The following is a 15,759-nucleotide window of genomic DNA, read 5'->3' on the forward strand; positions in this document are numbered from 1 at the left end:
GGGGGGGGGGTGTTACCTGTCCAGGGCGCGCTACCTGTGCAGGGGCGCGTTACCTGGGGGGGGGAGGGGGGTGTTACCTGTCCAGGGCGCGCTACCTGTGCCGGGGCGCGCGGGCGGCGGCGGGGCCGGGGCGCTGTCCCCGGGCGGTCTCGCCGGCCCCAGGTGTGGTGGGACGGGGATGCTCCGGCACTCCCGCGGTCGGAGCATCCCTCCCGGGCCCCCGGCGTTGGGGACACCCGGCTGTGTTTTGGTTCATAGTTTGTTTGGGGTTTTTTTTTTCCTCGTTCATTCCGCGTTCGCCGTGCACTGGGTTTTGGTAATCATTAACCCGCTATTTTTTTCTGGAAGTGAGAGTGTGAAAGGGATGTCCAGGGAGTGACACGCGGGTTACTGAGCAGAGCAGAACTTGAGTTTTGAGTCAAAGTAGAAACATGCATTATCTGGCTAAATGTCTTATTATTTATTTACATGGCTCTGAAAATGGTGCCATATGATTTACAGAAAGAAGAGAGCGAACATTCCAAACAGCTCCTGCACAGGGCATGGCAGAACAGGAAATTTGTAACATGGGGGTCCTGGATGTGTCCAAATTATTTTTTTCCTTTATCTGTGTCCTATAGTTCATTAACAGTTTTTAGAAGTTTTATCATACTTTGTCCTGGAAACTCATAAATGCTAAGTGTGGTTAAAGCAGAGACAGACTTAAGTGGGGATTCTTGTCAGGAACAGCAGGTATTTCAGATCTCCAGTTCCAAAAAATGTCTGTGAAACTGTATGTTAATTAAAATAGCTGGGCTATTTAACTTAATTTAAAATAGCTGGGTGTTCTAACAAGCATTTGAAGCCTGGCCTTGTAGGGTAAAGACAGAAAATGAAAATAGTTTCTTCCATTCATGCACAATACTTTCTAACATCCTTAGAAAGAACAGAGAAGGAAGGACTGTTTGCAAACCTTGGTCTGGTTTTCTTTGATTTTTAAAGACATGGTAACCATTTCTGAGACCCAAAGGAAGCGGCACCGGAGGCAGAGAGGAAGGAAGGAAGGAGGATGGAGCAGTTCTGTCTGTACTTGGAGGGGAGGCCATAAAAACTTTTGGAATGGGAAGGGAGGAAGGCCTGGTGGTGTCTCTGGAGAGGCTGCATTGCTCTATTCCTGCCTGTGCACAAGGTTGTGTCTCACAAAAGTGTTTTCCAAGAATTTAAACAGCCACCTCTTCAACAGCCATCAGAAAGGTGGAAAAGCTGGGTGTGTTATTTCCCGCTGCTGCAGAGAGGAAGGAGAAATCCATGTCAGCAGACAGGGGCTGGCTGTAGCTCCTACTAAATTCCTGGTCGTTTTTAGGAAGTTGGACTTGCCTCTGGAAGTTCTTGGCATGTAGCATTTTCTTCTCTCTGAAACTTTCCAATCGTTTTCCTTTGCTTCCTGTTGGTGTAGAATGAAGGGAGAGCTGTGGAGAAGAGTGGATAAGGATTGCTAACAGTGAGGGTTTGATGGTTTCAGTTTGCTGTTTCTCAGAATCCCATCACGGATGGTGCCAGTCTGGTGCTGCTTTGGCATTTCTAGTTCAAACAGAATCTTTAGTCTTGCTGATTTTGTTAGTCCTGATTTTATAAAGGAGTTCTATTTGCTTGGGCTGTTCATCCAGCCTAGTTGTTATTGCTGAGCTATTGGCAATATTGACATCTCTGCACAAAGATGATGCTGATGAAGTGCCAGTTCTTGCTCCATGTGGTTGACAGGCTAAATACGGGGTGGAAATCTAGGACTTAATGCCTTGGGGAAGTGCAGAAAGATTCCATCTAGAAATACTTGTGTTGGGGGGTGGAGGAGCCCCGGGGGTAACTCTTAGGAAGGGTGCTGAAGGAGTGACCAAATCCAGCCTTGTGGTTTGTCCTGATGGAATTTCAGACGTGACTGGTTCCATACCAGAGGTTCAGAAGCAAGAGAATGAAGTAAGCAAATGGAAAGGTGCAACAGAAGCTGGCTTAAGGCAGGCTGTGCCAGGCCTAAACATTAGAGAACAGTTTAAACTCCAGTGGATATGGGGATTTTGGTGACCCTTGTTTCTGACCTGTAAGCAGCTTTTCCATGGATGTTCATTCAGAACACGATGCTTGAGGTCACAGAGCTCTCTTTTGAAGGCCCTCAAAGGCCTGTGGGTGGACTGAGATTTTTTTGGGGGTTTGAACTGTGAAATCTTGTTTGGAAATAAAAAAAAAATTAAAAAAACTAGTCAAAGGAGCTGCTTCATGTTGTGAAAAACCTCACTGTAGAATCATAAAAGCTGCAGTTTTTCCACGTTGCTTTGGAAGCAGCTGAACTTTGTAACTTGGCATGTAAATAGAGCTCTTTGAAGAGCACATCCATGGCTGGAAAGAGGGGAGAGGGAAAGAGCCTGGCTGGATAACAAGCTTCTGAGTGTGTAAAAAGCCCCAGTGAGCATGTTTGAGTATTAATACAAAGAGAAATTTGTCCTGGGTTGGGGTGATGCACAGACACCTACAAGGGGCCAAGGTGTGTAAGTGTGAATATGGGAACAGTAGAACTGTGGCAGTTGGTGTATTTTATAGACTGGGCTGGGTGAGGGGGAGCACTGGGGGCAGGTGAGGGAGAGGTACCTGGGAGGTTTTGGTGGCTGAGGGTCAGTCAGCACCTCCCTGGGCTCCCTTCCAGCTCCTGGGGAGCCTGGATTTATGGTGTTTCTCACCATGCCAACAGTAGAGCTCAGCATGGCATTTTGGGGTCTGTACCTCATTTTATGGGGTTGGGGGAGGGAGGACTGAGCTAACAACACCCACATGAGGAGCACTTGGCTGCTGTAGTGTCCTGGATTCGCTGTAACCCAGCAGTGTTGGCAAGTGAAGATTGCACTGCTGCTGAGTGTGCTGCAGGGATGAAACCAAAAGGAAAATTCCTGTTTAAAGCAACAGGAAAAACTGATACAGATTGAAAGAGCAGAAAAATTTAAGTCTCGAACCTTTCTGTGGAAAGCAGAGTTTGAGTACGTTTGTTGCACTTGCAGCGTGATTTGATAAACAGAAACTTTGTACTTGATGTTTAAGGAAGCAGAAGCCTGAGCTGCCCTACCTGATATTTGCTGATAATCTTTTGTTAAAAGCAATAATTGATACAAGCTGCAAGGCCAGAGACAATATTTTTTCAGTTGTACTTGTGCCCTTTTTGGCACTTGTGTAGTTTTTCCTTCTTACGTGCAAGTTTTTCACGGAGCACTGATGGCAGAGAACAGTCCCAGTTCGTGTCTGTTCCAGCTCACAGAGGGACAGTGTTCCCACTGAACTTCTCTGAAAACCTCAATTCATGTCCCTTAACAAAAAACCTGCACAGGAATCCTTATGAATTATAGGAGTGAGTAAACATGTTGCTCTTTGGATTTTTGGGCTTTATTCCATAGCTAAATTACCTTCTGTTTCCGGTGGTCTCCCTCTAAAACACCATGGAATGGGAGAGGACAGAGAATCCTTGGGCCATGTTGGGCTGTTGCCTTGCTCACAGTTCTCCTTTGCAGTGCCCATCCTGACCTTTCCTGGGCAGAGCTGGAATGTGGACGAGGTGCTGTAGGAAAGAACAAACCCGGGGCATGTCGTTTGTTCTGCTCTTGGGGAAGGGATGTAAAGCACAGTCCTTTTCTGTCCCTCTGCTGAACCCAAGAACTCTGGGACTAATCCAAGGGGGGATTTTCTGGGCCACCTGCACATTTGCCCATTGGCTTCTCAAGGGAAGGCCAGGGATTAATTCATGTCCTTGTTTTACACTGTTGGTTTTTCTAGAACTATGCACAACTTCATAGCTCTTGGAGTAAAATACTGTCGTAACGTGCTGGCAAATTAAAGGTGTAAATGGATCTTGAAGAGGAATAATCTGATGAAATCCATTTTAGGGGATCTCTTGGATTGTGGAAACTGAAGTGATCCTGCCACATGGGTTGATTTACATTAGTTCCCTTATGTTGTGGTTTGGCATGGTGTTTAAGAGCCTTAAGATGCTGCTGGTGATTGACATAACAAAATGTAAATTATATGCTGTTTTCCTAAGGTCTAATTTATCTGTTGTAAGGTTTGTGTACCAATAGTACTGAGGTCTTCTCACAGTAATGTTTCTCTTTCATGTAATGCCTACGTAGGGGAATTAAATTACTCTTAATTGTATGCTGAAAAAGAAAATAAACTTGGGGTATGTTTGGCTATCCCAGTAAATTAAATTTTGCTGCTTCTTGTTCTTTTTATGCATTTACTTTGACCGTATTGAAAGATTAAATGTTTGAATATCTGGTTGGGAAGAACATTCTTTCTTGTGGGTAGCCACGAGATGTCACAGAACTTGAAGAAATATTATAAACCAGAGTTGATTAAGATTTTAGACCTTAAAGTTTGAAGTGAAATAGTGATTGAGGCAGAACTTGGCAGCTGGCTTGGCAGTAAATGAATTCAATGGTGAGAAACTGGTGCTGCCTCACAAAAATTGCCCCCCAGTAGGAGCAGAAAAGGGCAGGTTGAGTTTAGGGCCTTTCCTTCTCTCTTTTCCCTCTGATTCTTGGGAGGGGAGACACTTTCACTGAACACATTCCTAGTTTGACTTGTCACACAGCAGATTGGAGTGTTGGCACAGCGTCTCAAGTGTTGGGCCCTCAGGAGTCTTTAGTGTTCCCTGAGACACAGGGATGATGTTCCATGGGGAGATGTTTCTCCTGAGCTATTGGCCTGGGTTGAGAATGACCCCAAACAAAATCTTCCCTAATCCCAGTTCTCAGCTGGCAGCACCTGCCTTCTGGAAAGGCACCAAGAGCCCCCGGGGCTGTGGGAGGCCAACCCCACATCCCCTGTGCAGCTGGGTTGTGTGCCCACAAATGGGCTGTGCCAAAACTGGCCCTGCACAGGCTGAGGAGGCTGAGACTGCCAGGAGGGTCTTCTTGGGCATCCAGCACTCCGAGTGCTTCCAGTGAGAGTTTGCCAAGAAACGGCTTCACCTGGTTCCAGTGGTACTGTGGAACCAATTCACCTTTTTTAGTCTATATTTGAAAGGGGATGGCTCCTGTAACAGTGGATTGTGGTAAGTCATGGAGGAGGCATAAAAATTTTCATTACTTACTGCAGGCTTTGTTTTTTGTTATGGTGCAGCAGCCAGTTACCAATTTAACCCTTTCCATAAACATGATCTCTCTCCATAAGGAGAGTGTACCAAAGTCATCAAGGAAATGAGCCACCATGCTGCACTCCACTGAATTTCATTGCCTAATATTATTGAAGTAGGGGATATTTTAAGCTTGCCAGCTGGCATGTGCCTGATTAAAGGAGGTGTTTGATTTAAAAGGTCTTTTTACAGCCTGCTTAGCAAGACAGGGAGCAGTTGGACCAAACACATCACCTGGAGACTGGGTGAAAGCCTATGGTTAGGACAGTACAAACAGGCCAATTCAAAAAACCAATTACAGCTCATATTAAAAAAGAAAATCAGGAGCATTTGAGGTGCCTGCCCCATGGCTCTCAGTGTCAGCTGGTGCTGTGTTTCTGACAGAGCAGCAGCATGATCACCTGGTGTGGGTTGGATCCATGGACTGGGCTGTGCAGGTTTTCATTAACCACAACTGACACGTTATCAGTGGATCTGCTGAGTAACTGTGTGTTAACATCTGATCAGTTTTGAAGTTGAATGCACAGAACAGCTGTTTATGTGTTAATTCTCTGGCCACGTGGGGAGAGGTGGCAGTGGCCCAACCTTCGTGGCTGGTTTTTCCAGCTGAGGAGGCTCTGTGATGTTCTGGTAGGTGTGTGACTGATGCTCAGTCTGGGTGAAGACATCCATTTTCCAGTATGAAGACAAGTAGAAAAATCAGTCATTTATTCCTAGTTTTTGATAAATTTGTGCTGAAGGGGCAGCTCTTTGCATATGGCAACTTGCTCTTTTTCTCTGGATCTGGGGGCTGTAGTTTGCTCCCTGACCCTCCATGCACTTAGTGCTTTTCTACTTTTCCTTCTCTGCTCTGCCTGATTGCTGTATGTCTAATGTGACAATCTGGGGATATTTACTTTAATGGAAAGGACTCTGGAATAGAAAAGGGAGCTGTAGGTGCATGTTACGTCCCGCCCCAGGAAAAAGGGGGCGGAGGGGGTAACCCAGGTTTTATCAATAATTCCTTTGGGGTGGATTAAAGCGAAACGACACTAAATAATCGGTGTTTGAAAACATATATTGACGAGATTTATTTTAACAATTCTGTATTAACAGGCATGCTAGCAGTTTGGGTGCTGTCATATAACAATGTGACACAGAGATAACCTTTGGGGAGGGAAAGAAAATGCATAGGGGAGAGAAAGGCAGGATAAGAGCAAGGGAGAGTAAGGGAAAGAAAAGCTGAGAGTGGACAGATGTATATAGTCACTGCCCACGGGGTCCAGCGATGCTTCCATGTCTGTCAGTTGAAGTGGTGGCCTTGATCTGCTGGGGGTGAAGGGGGGAAGCCCCCATACTCTAAGAAGTTATGAGTTATTATATCACGGGCCATGCCTCGAGCCTCCAACAACTCCTGGGTCTGTGCTGAGTTTTTTTTTTTGTGTCTCGCCCGGTTCCCGCCTTTAGGGAGGGAGGGGCCCGACTGCTCATCAGAGGTATCATGCAAGTCAAAAGCCTGCAAAAGTCTCCTAGAATGCATAAATCATTAACCATTTCAGTCTCTGACAGTGCACAGCCTGTGACTTAGGGAGTGAAGCACCAGAGAATACACACAGCCACTGGAAAGTGAGACAAGGAGAGAACATGGATCTCCAAACAGGCCATTTGAAGGGGTTGCAAGGAATCCATAAAGGACAATATGGAAGACTATGACGTGCTTGTAGAGAAAACTGAGGAACAGAAGGTACCCATGAAAATGTGGGAAGTGTTTAGCCCCATAACACCGTATATTGTGGCAGTTGTGCACCCAGAACCACACCTGGACTGATTTAGAGTAGATTAGTAAGAGACATTTCAGGTTGGGCTGTACTTTACACTGCATTCCAGAAACCTGACTGGCTAATTTTTCTTTGTATATAAAGACAGGAAAGATGTGCTTAGGTGGGGTCTTCTGCTAATGGGCAACACTTGAGATGAATGTTACTTATGTAACTCCTCACCCTGTAACAAAGAGAAAGAAGAATTTGTATGGCCTCAGTTCTTGGCTTCTGCAGTTGCTTTGCTGAACAATAAGTGCAGTGAGAACTGGAGATTTTTTTTTCCCTTAAGTAAACCAGGCTGAAATCCTACCTGAGAACCTGTTGGAGCTGATGCCTGGACTCTCACTGGAGGGAAGGAGCTTGGGCTCATCTTATTTGCTTCAAAGACCTTTGCTAAACTGAGAAACAAGATCCCAGATGTAATCTCAGGTATCTGCTGGAATTTGTAAATGCATAGATACAGACTCAGAACATTTGGATTTCTACTCCTCTTCTACTTCCAATCCCAATCTCTTCCCCTTTGCTCTTTAGCTGGTTTAGCTCAACACGAGATGAGAGGAAAACATAAATGCTCAAGGCCTGATTTCTCCCCACCTCTGCTTTGAAGGACTTCTTTTCCATGCCATAGACTCTTACTGATTATCATTTTTCCAGAGAGCTGAAGCTGTTTGGTGAGCAGTTATTCAGTGTCCTAATGCTTCATGATCTCTTGATTCCACGTCTGGATAATTGGACTTGGCAAACAGATTAGGGCTTCTTTGGTTACCCAGTCATACAGAGACTTAATCTGTTCCTTTGAAGTGATCAGCTGTGCCATTTGGGTGACCTTAAAGAGCAGCACCAGCCTTGAAATGCGGTGCTGCCTACAGGGGTAACGGGGATGGGGCGTCCAGGAGAACTGGGAGCATTCCTTCCAAAACTGGAAACTGCTAAAAAGCCCAGTGGGTAAAACCCTTCAACATCAGGCACTGAGCAACTCTGTGATTAACCTGCAAGTATTGATTAGGGGAGCATTTGGCCCCTTTTCAGGTTCTGCCGCTGATTTACCGCACACTTTAATTTCTTTGTGTCTGAAGTTCCCCTATAAAGACCTGAAATATTTCTCCGTCTTAGAAAAACGGTTATTTTAAAACCAGTGATAACTGTACTCCAGTAAATATGGTGACAAGTGTTCTAGAAAAGCCAGGAAGAAAGGCAAATACTGGGAAAGGGGGGGAGACAAAACTGATAACTTCTCTGTTTCTGGTGGGTGAGGGTGAAATTGGTGACTGCCAAAAATATGAGCTCAGAGAAGTAGTTTGTTCTGCTCTGAGCCCACATCTGTACACACCTCCTCATCTCTACAGATGGCCAGGAGGCTGGAGAGAGAACACAGTTGTCTAAATTTGTGTAAGAGAAAAGAATCATGACACCCACCTTGGAGCCGCTTAAGAACCTCCTGTAACCGGGGTATTTTCAACAATTTAAAAAATTTGGTTGACTTTTTAGTCTTAGCAGATTATGTGGAACCCGACACTGTGCATAGTTGCTAAATAAGTAACTTTTTAATATTAATTTGTATTAAAAGGTGGTTCTCTGGAACTGTACTGTTTATTCCTTCAAAACTAGCCTGCTAAGGAATAAATTTGATCTAGAAGTCATCTTTGCATGCTGATGCTTTAACAACTTATAAGACACTTTTCCACTTTAGATTTCATACTGCCTTTTAGAAATAACTGTCACAATAGTGATGGTGCTATCTGAAACAATCATGATAAAAGGCACAAAGATAAAAACAAAATATGTTTGCCTTTATGTTTCTTCTCTACTACCATTAGTGTGGGAATGAGATCCTTTTCCACTATTTTCATGCAGTCTGCTTTATCTTTTGAGGGAATTCAGTAATTTTCCTTTTGTTAGCCCAGGAGATAGAGGATATTGTTTGGAGCAGGTAGCTGGGAGTCAGTATTATATAAGTAGTGAACTCTTGACCAAAAATCTGGTTTTGTGGATGTGGCCTCATGTAATAAACCAATAAAAAGAGCAGTTTAGGAAGTGCATCTTTGCCAGGTCTCTGCTCTTTGCAGGGAGGTTGAATACTCAATGTCCCTGAGCTGGGACTGTACATGTTGCTCCCCTCCACCCGGAACACTGATGAGCCTGAAACTGGAAACTTCCTGACCCTTCTAAAAACACATGAGCAGTGTTGTTTAACTTCTTGCTGTGGGTCAGGAGCCTGAGCTTCGTGCCAAGTTTGTGTGAAACAAAGTAAAACTGCAGAGTTAAGGAAAAACTCGTGCAAAAGGGTGTTTATGTGGAACTGATGGAGCTGTAACTGTTGAGAATCTACAGCACATTCTTAAAAGGGTAATGAGAGATGTCCTGCCCTAAACATCCTTCGGTGAATGACAGTTCTTAGTTGAGACACTTACCAAAGTGCATAGGTGCAGTGTTTTGCTCCTTAATATGGCCTCTGCACATCAGTGTTGAAGTCACCCCGTTACAAATGGCTCTGCTCTTTCTGTGCAGTTGGGTGGTAACCAGCCTCTGTTTTGGTTCCTGTTGAGATGCTTCCAAGGGTGCTTTTAGTGGTGCAGCACGAGCACAGGGCCATTGTCATAACAGCATTCCACCCTCCCTGAGGAGTTGCAGCAGCCCCACACACAGAGGGATGAGGACACTCATCCTTCCAGCACCGTGTCTACAAAACTTTCTCTCACGCCTGTGTCAAATTCCATGAAATTTTGAAGGGGAGCAAGTGTACTGAAAGGACATTAAGGGTAAAGAGGATTCAGAAGCCTTTGCAAGGAATGGGCAAGTAGAGAGTGGAGCTCAGCTGGTTGGGATCAATGGCTTGCCCAGGGAGGTGGAGGCAGTCCAGGTGAAACTGTGACAGGTTCCTTCTGGAGTATCCATTTCCTGACGCTTCTGCAGTTACTGCAGGCTCGGAGTATCACTGAACTGGTGCTTCTGCAGTTGCTGTAGAAACTGTTGGCTCAGGCTGTCTCCTTGCAGCTCCTTCAGAGGAAGGGCTGCTTGGGGAGAGCCTGGCTGGCCATGGACTCACTGCTCCCTTTGCCATTTCCCTCACCCTGTGAGCTGTAATCTGTATTTTAATACAAATCCCTTGGCCAGTGTCTTTGCTTTTGCTTATAAATGTCTGAGCTGTACGTGGCACTCGCAGTAAGGAGTCCTCTTGTGCCAGAAGAACAAGGACTGGCTTTTTGTGCTGGGCACCAGTCACTTGCAGTAGTTTTAGTGCCAGTTTTAGCAGGTGCACCTTGTCTCAATGAGCTCCCTTTGCCCTCATCACACAGCACAGTAGCAAGTCTCATGCACAGCCTATAGAAAACTGAATTTTGGCAGAGAGCTGAGGAGTACAGGATTTACTGTACTTCCCCTGCTTTCATTATTTGTGTTCCTCTTGTGTTGCAGTTGGTGATTGTTGTGGGTCCTTTCCAGCTGAAAATACTCTAACAAACTTTGAAAAATCTCCTGAAAAGATCTAGGATCAAAGCAGCCATCCTGAATGAACTCCCAGGACTTATAAACTGCTGTTGGGTGGCTGGAGCTTAGTGTGGAGCAGACTGAAGAGACCTTGTTTGAGGGGTGTGATTGGGGTCCAGGCACGTGCCCTCCTGTCATCTGGGAGTTCCCAGTGTCTCTTCTGATTTGTAAGAGAGGTGCTCTCAGACCCTCTATCCTTTCCATTTGGTTTTGGGTGTTTTAGGTGGCCATGTAGTATGTAGTGTGAAGGCTGGGGAGGTTGACTGGTTAATTTGTTTGTTTTTTAAGAGAGAGAGAGAGAAGAATGAACTCCCTTATCCTCCACAGCCTGTTCCTATGTCTCTTAAAGCTCTAGAAAAACCAAGTGGCAAAGGCAGCTGCCTGTGGTTTTCTTCCTTCAAAGCCAAACCATATGGTGGAATTTGGTGTGCAGAGTGAGATGCTCAGTGCTGAGGAGCTGCTTTATAGAGCAGGGCTGCAAAGCTTTCCCTTACCTTGCAGAAAGGTTTGGGTCCCTTGCTGGTGTCCTGTAATGTTCTTCTTGTCCTTCCTGGCTCCTGTTCTTCCCGAGAACAGACTGTGTGTGTTCTGCTGCCTGACAGAAGAGGGGCTCCATTGTGCTCTCTGGAAAAAAAAAAAACGAGGTTCCTGAGCCCACATCAGTTTGACTTTCAAAAGAGCAGAGTGCTCAAAAAACGTGATGCCTGAAAAGAGGACACATTGTGAGTTAGATTCCAGAGTTTAACCAGCCCATATTCAGATATTGAATTGCTAATTTGAATCTCATGAATGCACAGGTAATTGGTGTGAAGGTTCCCTGTGACAGTTTGCCAGGCTGACCTGTGGGAAGGGCTGTGTCCTGCAACAGAGGGGGAATAGCAAAAGCAGCCAGGAATGCAGTGTCTGCTCAAATGAAACTAATGAAGCCTGAGGAAAGGGTGGAAACCTGAAAAGGGGGGAGAGGATGCTTGGTGTGTGTAGTAAATGACAAACTGCTCTTCCAAGTCCTGCCACTGCTTTACTGGGGCATTGGGAAAGTCACTTGAATCCCTGAGGTCTCTGCTAAATGCAAAGAGTGTAACATTTACACCTATCACAGCAATTGCAGAGTGATGTTTGAAGTGGTGTGGAATTCTTGTGCGTGTACCTAAGGGCTGATTTTGGTTGTTTTGCTAATAAAAGCATGTTGGGACTTGCTACTGTAATCAAAATGGAAGAGACTGATGGAATGTCTCTGTCAGTTGTCTGAAATCATGTGTTCAAAGGCATGATGTTTTTTCCCTAAGCTTTGCAGAGTAACAGGACAGATCATGATTGGATTGCACAAGACACATGCTGGGTCAGTTTAAAGTCTGCCAAGTTGTAATTTGCAATTTCTCGAAAATTTAGAGCAGAAACATCTGAGTGCCTGCAGAAATCATCATTCTAAATTTAACCTCTGGATTTTGTCTCTGTGAAGCATGAAACTGCCTGGTAGTATTTGTCCACTGAATTTCAGGGACAGCCTTTGCTCGTGTTGACAGTTCTGCACTGGTGGTTCTGCTGTTCTGTGAGTTCTCAATGCTTTAGAGCAAAATGCTCAATGAAAAAGTCTTAGCTAGGTTTAATTACTTTTTGTTTCCCTCAAAACAAGCAACAAGCCTTTTCAAGAATGTTCTTTTATGTTGTTGTTGTTTTCTTTAATGTATTTCTGCAGTCAGTTAATGATGAGCTAACTTTTAGAGGCCAGTAAGAACCTTTTCTGAACGGAGCAAGTGTAGGAGTCTGCAAATGTCACTGGGAAGGCCCAATACAGAGAGTTTTGTTTCCACAGCAAAGGAGCTGTGCAAAGAGAACCAAGTGCTCTTTCAGTGCACAAAGCATTTATGGATTTTTTTTAAAAGAAGAATTTTTCTCATTAACACAAAATTTTCAGGTTATAGAGTTGAATTTTGGTTGAACTGTGGAATAAGCTATATTAGTGGCATTATAACCTGACATTCTTAGGCTACTAAAAGTATAGTTTTAGACTGAAAACCAGGCAGGTTCTTTGCACTGACAAGAGAGTTCAGTGATCGTGTCCTGTTGGTGGTGGTGATGGTGTTGACATGGACACAGATTTCCATAGATGGCTAAACAGGCAATAAAAACATTTACACTCTAATCTCATTTCCTCATAACTTCTCCCTGAGGGATGAAAGGTTTCTCTCCCCCTGCCCACCCGAGGAGAACACCCTCAGTCTGTGTGGCAGCTGGTTTCTGATCCCAGGTTTGGTCCTGCCCTCTGCATTGGGACCGTGTGCTCTCCCACCCTGACAGGTTGTGGCTTCCCAGGTTCAACTTCTTTAGAGAAATAAAATAACCCCCATCAGTGTTGCTGTGAGGAACAGCAGCTTTCCTGTTATTGGGGGAACTGAAGTGGCCAGACACAAACTGCAGTTAATGGCCCAAAATAAACCAACCTGGACTGTTTTGCTCCAGTCTTTCCCCTGACAGTAATTTCAAGTGTTACTTTTAGCGACTCCAGTGTACAAAGGGAGCTTTGGGGAGAGAGTTGTGTTGTTGTGAATTGATCTCCCTGCCAAGCTGAGAGCTGAATGCTGCTCCTGACTGTCAGGCTGTTTGCTCCCCAGGGTCTGCCCCCGTTCCTGGGGGCTGTGCACCCCCTCACACGCCGGGGGTGTTCTCCCCTCCCCACACTCACAGAACAGCAGGGTCCTGTGGCTCGTGTGTTGCCTCCAGGATGCTCACGTGGATCTTCTGCTGCTGTTCAGAGATTTGTTGCTCAGTGTTGACAGGAGGGCAAGGTCTGACGCTGGGGACTCGATCCCAAGGAGATGGTGGGGAATGCAAAGGCTGAGGGAGCTTCTTTAACAAAGGAAGAGCTGGAAGTGTCTTTGCTGCTGTTCCAAGTGGCACACTGGAGATGACATTATCTATAAAGAGAAATTAAACTATTTCACAGCCCTATAGGAAATGTGAAGAGGCCAAAGCAGCAAAGTTATGTCCGTGATGTTCAAAATGCCATCCAGCTGGGATTGGCACATTTATTCTCCCCACCACCACCACCATTTTATTTGAAATTCAAAAGATAAGAAAAGATTGAGTGTAACTTTTCAAGTTCAGGAACACTTACTTGGCAGAGTTGTGTTCTCCAAAGATACTGGAGAATACAGTGCTACAGACACCCAATTTTGCTAAATTTTTTAATTTCAGTATCCTATTAAAAATAAGCAAACAAAAAAAGTCATTACTCGGGATGTTCCTAAGGGTAAGAATGATAGATATAACTTATACAGAGAAATTAATTTTGCAGCCTGGCTTGTGGTCTTCAAACTGAGCATTTCCACCACTGATGGTCCCTGCTAAAGTTCCTTTTTTTCCATTCCCAACCCCGTCCTGTGCCGTGCGAACTGAAGAGAGGAATAACAGATGAGTTTTGCAAGTGAAGTTGGCAGATCTGACAGCACAGGCGTGCACTGGAGATCTGCTGAGGCAAGAGGATGCTGGACTGAGCCCATTTAAAATATTTTTAGACTCAATAGTTTTCCAGGGCAATAGGATTTTTTAGTTATTAATTTTGTAAATCTCTAAATATGTCTGTGGCTCTTTTTCTTCGTCTTGCCCAAGCTGGGACTTCCCACTACAAAGTCTTGTCCAAGACAAATAGCCTGGGTCACAAATGTCAGGCTGACAGTTCCTCCTCTGCCATCTCACACGCTGGTTGGTGTGTTTTGCTTTGATGGATATTGTTGCTACCTTTCATGCCTAAATAACCTAATTCAAATCTTTTGGTAGGGTTATCGTGCATTTGAAGTAAATAATTGTGTTGTGAGGCTGAAAATGGATGGCAGGCAGGGTGCCCTTCCCTAGAGAGACCTCTCTTTTCTGCCATCGTGGGGCTTGTGCTGTGTTTGGAGAAGGTTTCAAAAAAGCCACTTCTGTTCCCCAGACAGCCTCAGATCGTAGTTACAGATTCTGTTTCAGACCTTTCTGTGCCATTACATGTTGTGACGTTGAATCAAACTTCAAAAAACATGGTTGGATGGGCAAGAGATGGCAAGAAAAACCACTTAAAACCTTCAGCTTTTAGTAACCCTGAACCTTTGACAACGTGTTCATTGACAAAACAGCCAATTAGTCAGGAAGTGAAAAATTACCCTGAACTTGTTTGGGAGTCACAGTGGAACCAAAACATGGGAAAAGTCTGATGGAGAATGTGTACTGCCTGGGAGCACAAGAGCTTTTTGCACAGTACTCACAGAGTGTAGTGGTCTTCCCTTCCAAATCCTTTCAAATCCTCTCTCTTTAATTAAAAAAAAAGAAGTCACTGAGGCAGCAAGACAGACATACTAGAAAATGCATTTCTAGTGGAGAATCATGAATGTTTAAAGTGGCTGAAGGCAGCAGGGCACAGCAGCCAGTGTGGATTTGCAGCACTGAAAACAGTGTCTGTATATACTGATGTTGGGGAAGAAATCTTGGGGAGAAACTTGTTTAAATTTCACTGTTGAGGGCTGCTGAAATTTTAGTCAGAGCATTTGTTCTCAAAAATGTCTTAATGCTTTGAAACTGAAACCTCATGTAAACACTGGGGACATGTGACTCTCAAAGACCTATTTGCATTGTGTCATTTGTAAGAATTACTCAATTTGTTTTATTTACAAGCAGAGGCTTAGGATCCATGTTGCCTTTCTCTGCCGTCTCCCTAATTCCCGGGCTGTGGATTAGCCTGAGCTGCAGAGCAGGGAACAGCTGGGAGAGCCAAGGTGCTTGGCTCTGCCTCATGGACCGAGGAAAAGTGCAGCCACCAAAACAAGCAGGGCCAGTGCTCCTGCAGGACAGTTTCTTCTCCAGTCTCCTTCTTTACATTTTACTTATTGCCACCCTGGGGGCTGCTGTGACTCCCAGCCTGTCCCGTGTGTGTGCCTGTGGCCTCATGGAGCTGTAGAAGCCCCTGTTGGTGGCAGTGGCCCCTGGCTGGCTGTTCCCTCACCCCAGCCCTGCTGGGCTGCAGCTCAGGTCCACCTGCACTATCCCATATTCTATGGGATATGAATCACAGCAGCAAAGAAACTGGGGCACTGCAGCTATTTTGGTGGAGCTGAAGGGTGCTGGGGAAGGAATGTCCCTGTTCTCGGTCTCCTGGACGCTGTGGCTGCTTCCCATGGTGGTTGTGGAGCAGCAGGAGCCCGGCAGGTAAGGCAGTGGACACCAGTGCCAGGGATGTGGGAAGTCTCTGGGAGTCTGGGATCTGCAGAGCTTTAGTGCTGAGATGGTGAGGAGCCCAGCATGGCACTGACTGCACTGTGTGGTGGAGGAGGTAGAACTGTGATTCTCTTTTGG

The 15,759-nt window shown here is 45.3% G+C and overlaps 1 protein-coding gene across 1 annotated transcript; it reads right to left on the bottom strand.

Annotated features, from left to right (window-relative positions):
* Positions 1-436: 436 nt before the first annotated feature.
* Positions 437-14,308, bottom strand: LOC113950426. The gene is made up of 5 exons (XM_027650287.1): positions 14,293-14,308; positions 13,150-13,349; positions 10,929-11,058; positions 3,423-3,574; positions 437-1,448 (listed from the first exon to the last, which is right to left on the bottom strand). The coding sequence occupies exons 1-5, from the start codon at positions 14,306-14,308 to the stop codon at positions 1,200-1,202; spliced, it is 747 nt and encodes a 248-aa protein (XP_027506088.1). The 3' UTR covers positions 437-1,199.
* Between the last annotated feature and the right edge of the window lie 1,451 nt (positions 14,309-15,759).

The sequence above is a fragment of the Corapipo altera genome, unplaced genomic scaffold (assembly GCF_003945725.1).
Source record: "Corapipo altera isolate COAL_440 unplaced genomic scaffold, ASM394572v1 268, whole genome shotgun sequence".
NCBI classification, from domain to species: Eukaryota; Metazoa; Chordata; class Aves; order Passeriformes; family Pipridae; genus Corapipo; species Corapipo altera.

Coding starts and splice junctions, on each gene's coding strand:
- LOC113950426 (XM_027650287.1), bottom strand. Junction 11,059..13,149: donor TCCACGTGAGCATCCTGGAG/GCAACACACGAG, acceptor TTTTTTTTCCAG/AGAGCACAATGGAGCCCCTC. Junction 1,449..3,422: donor GAGACCACCGGAAACAGAAG/GTAATTTAGCTA, acceptor TCTTCTCCACAG/CTCTCCCTTCATTCTACACC.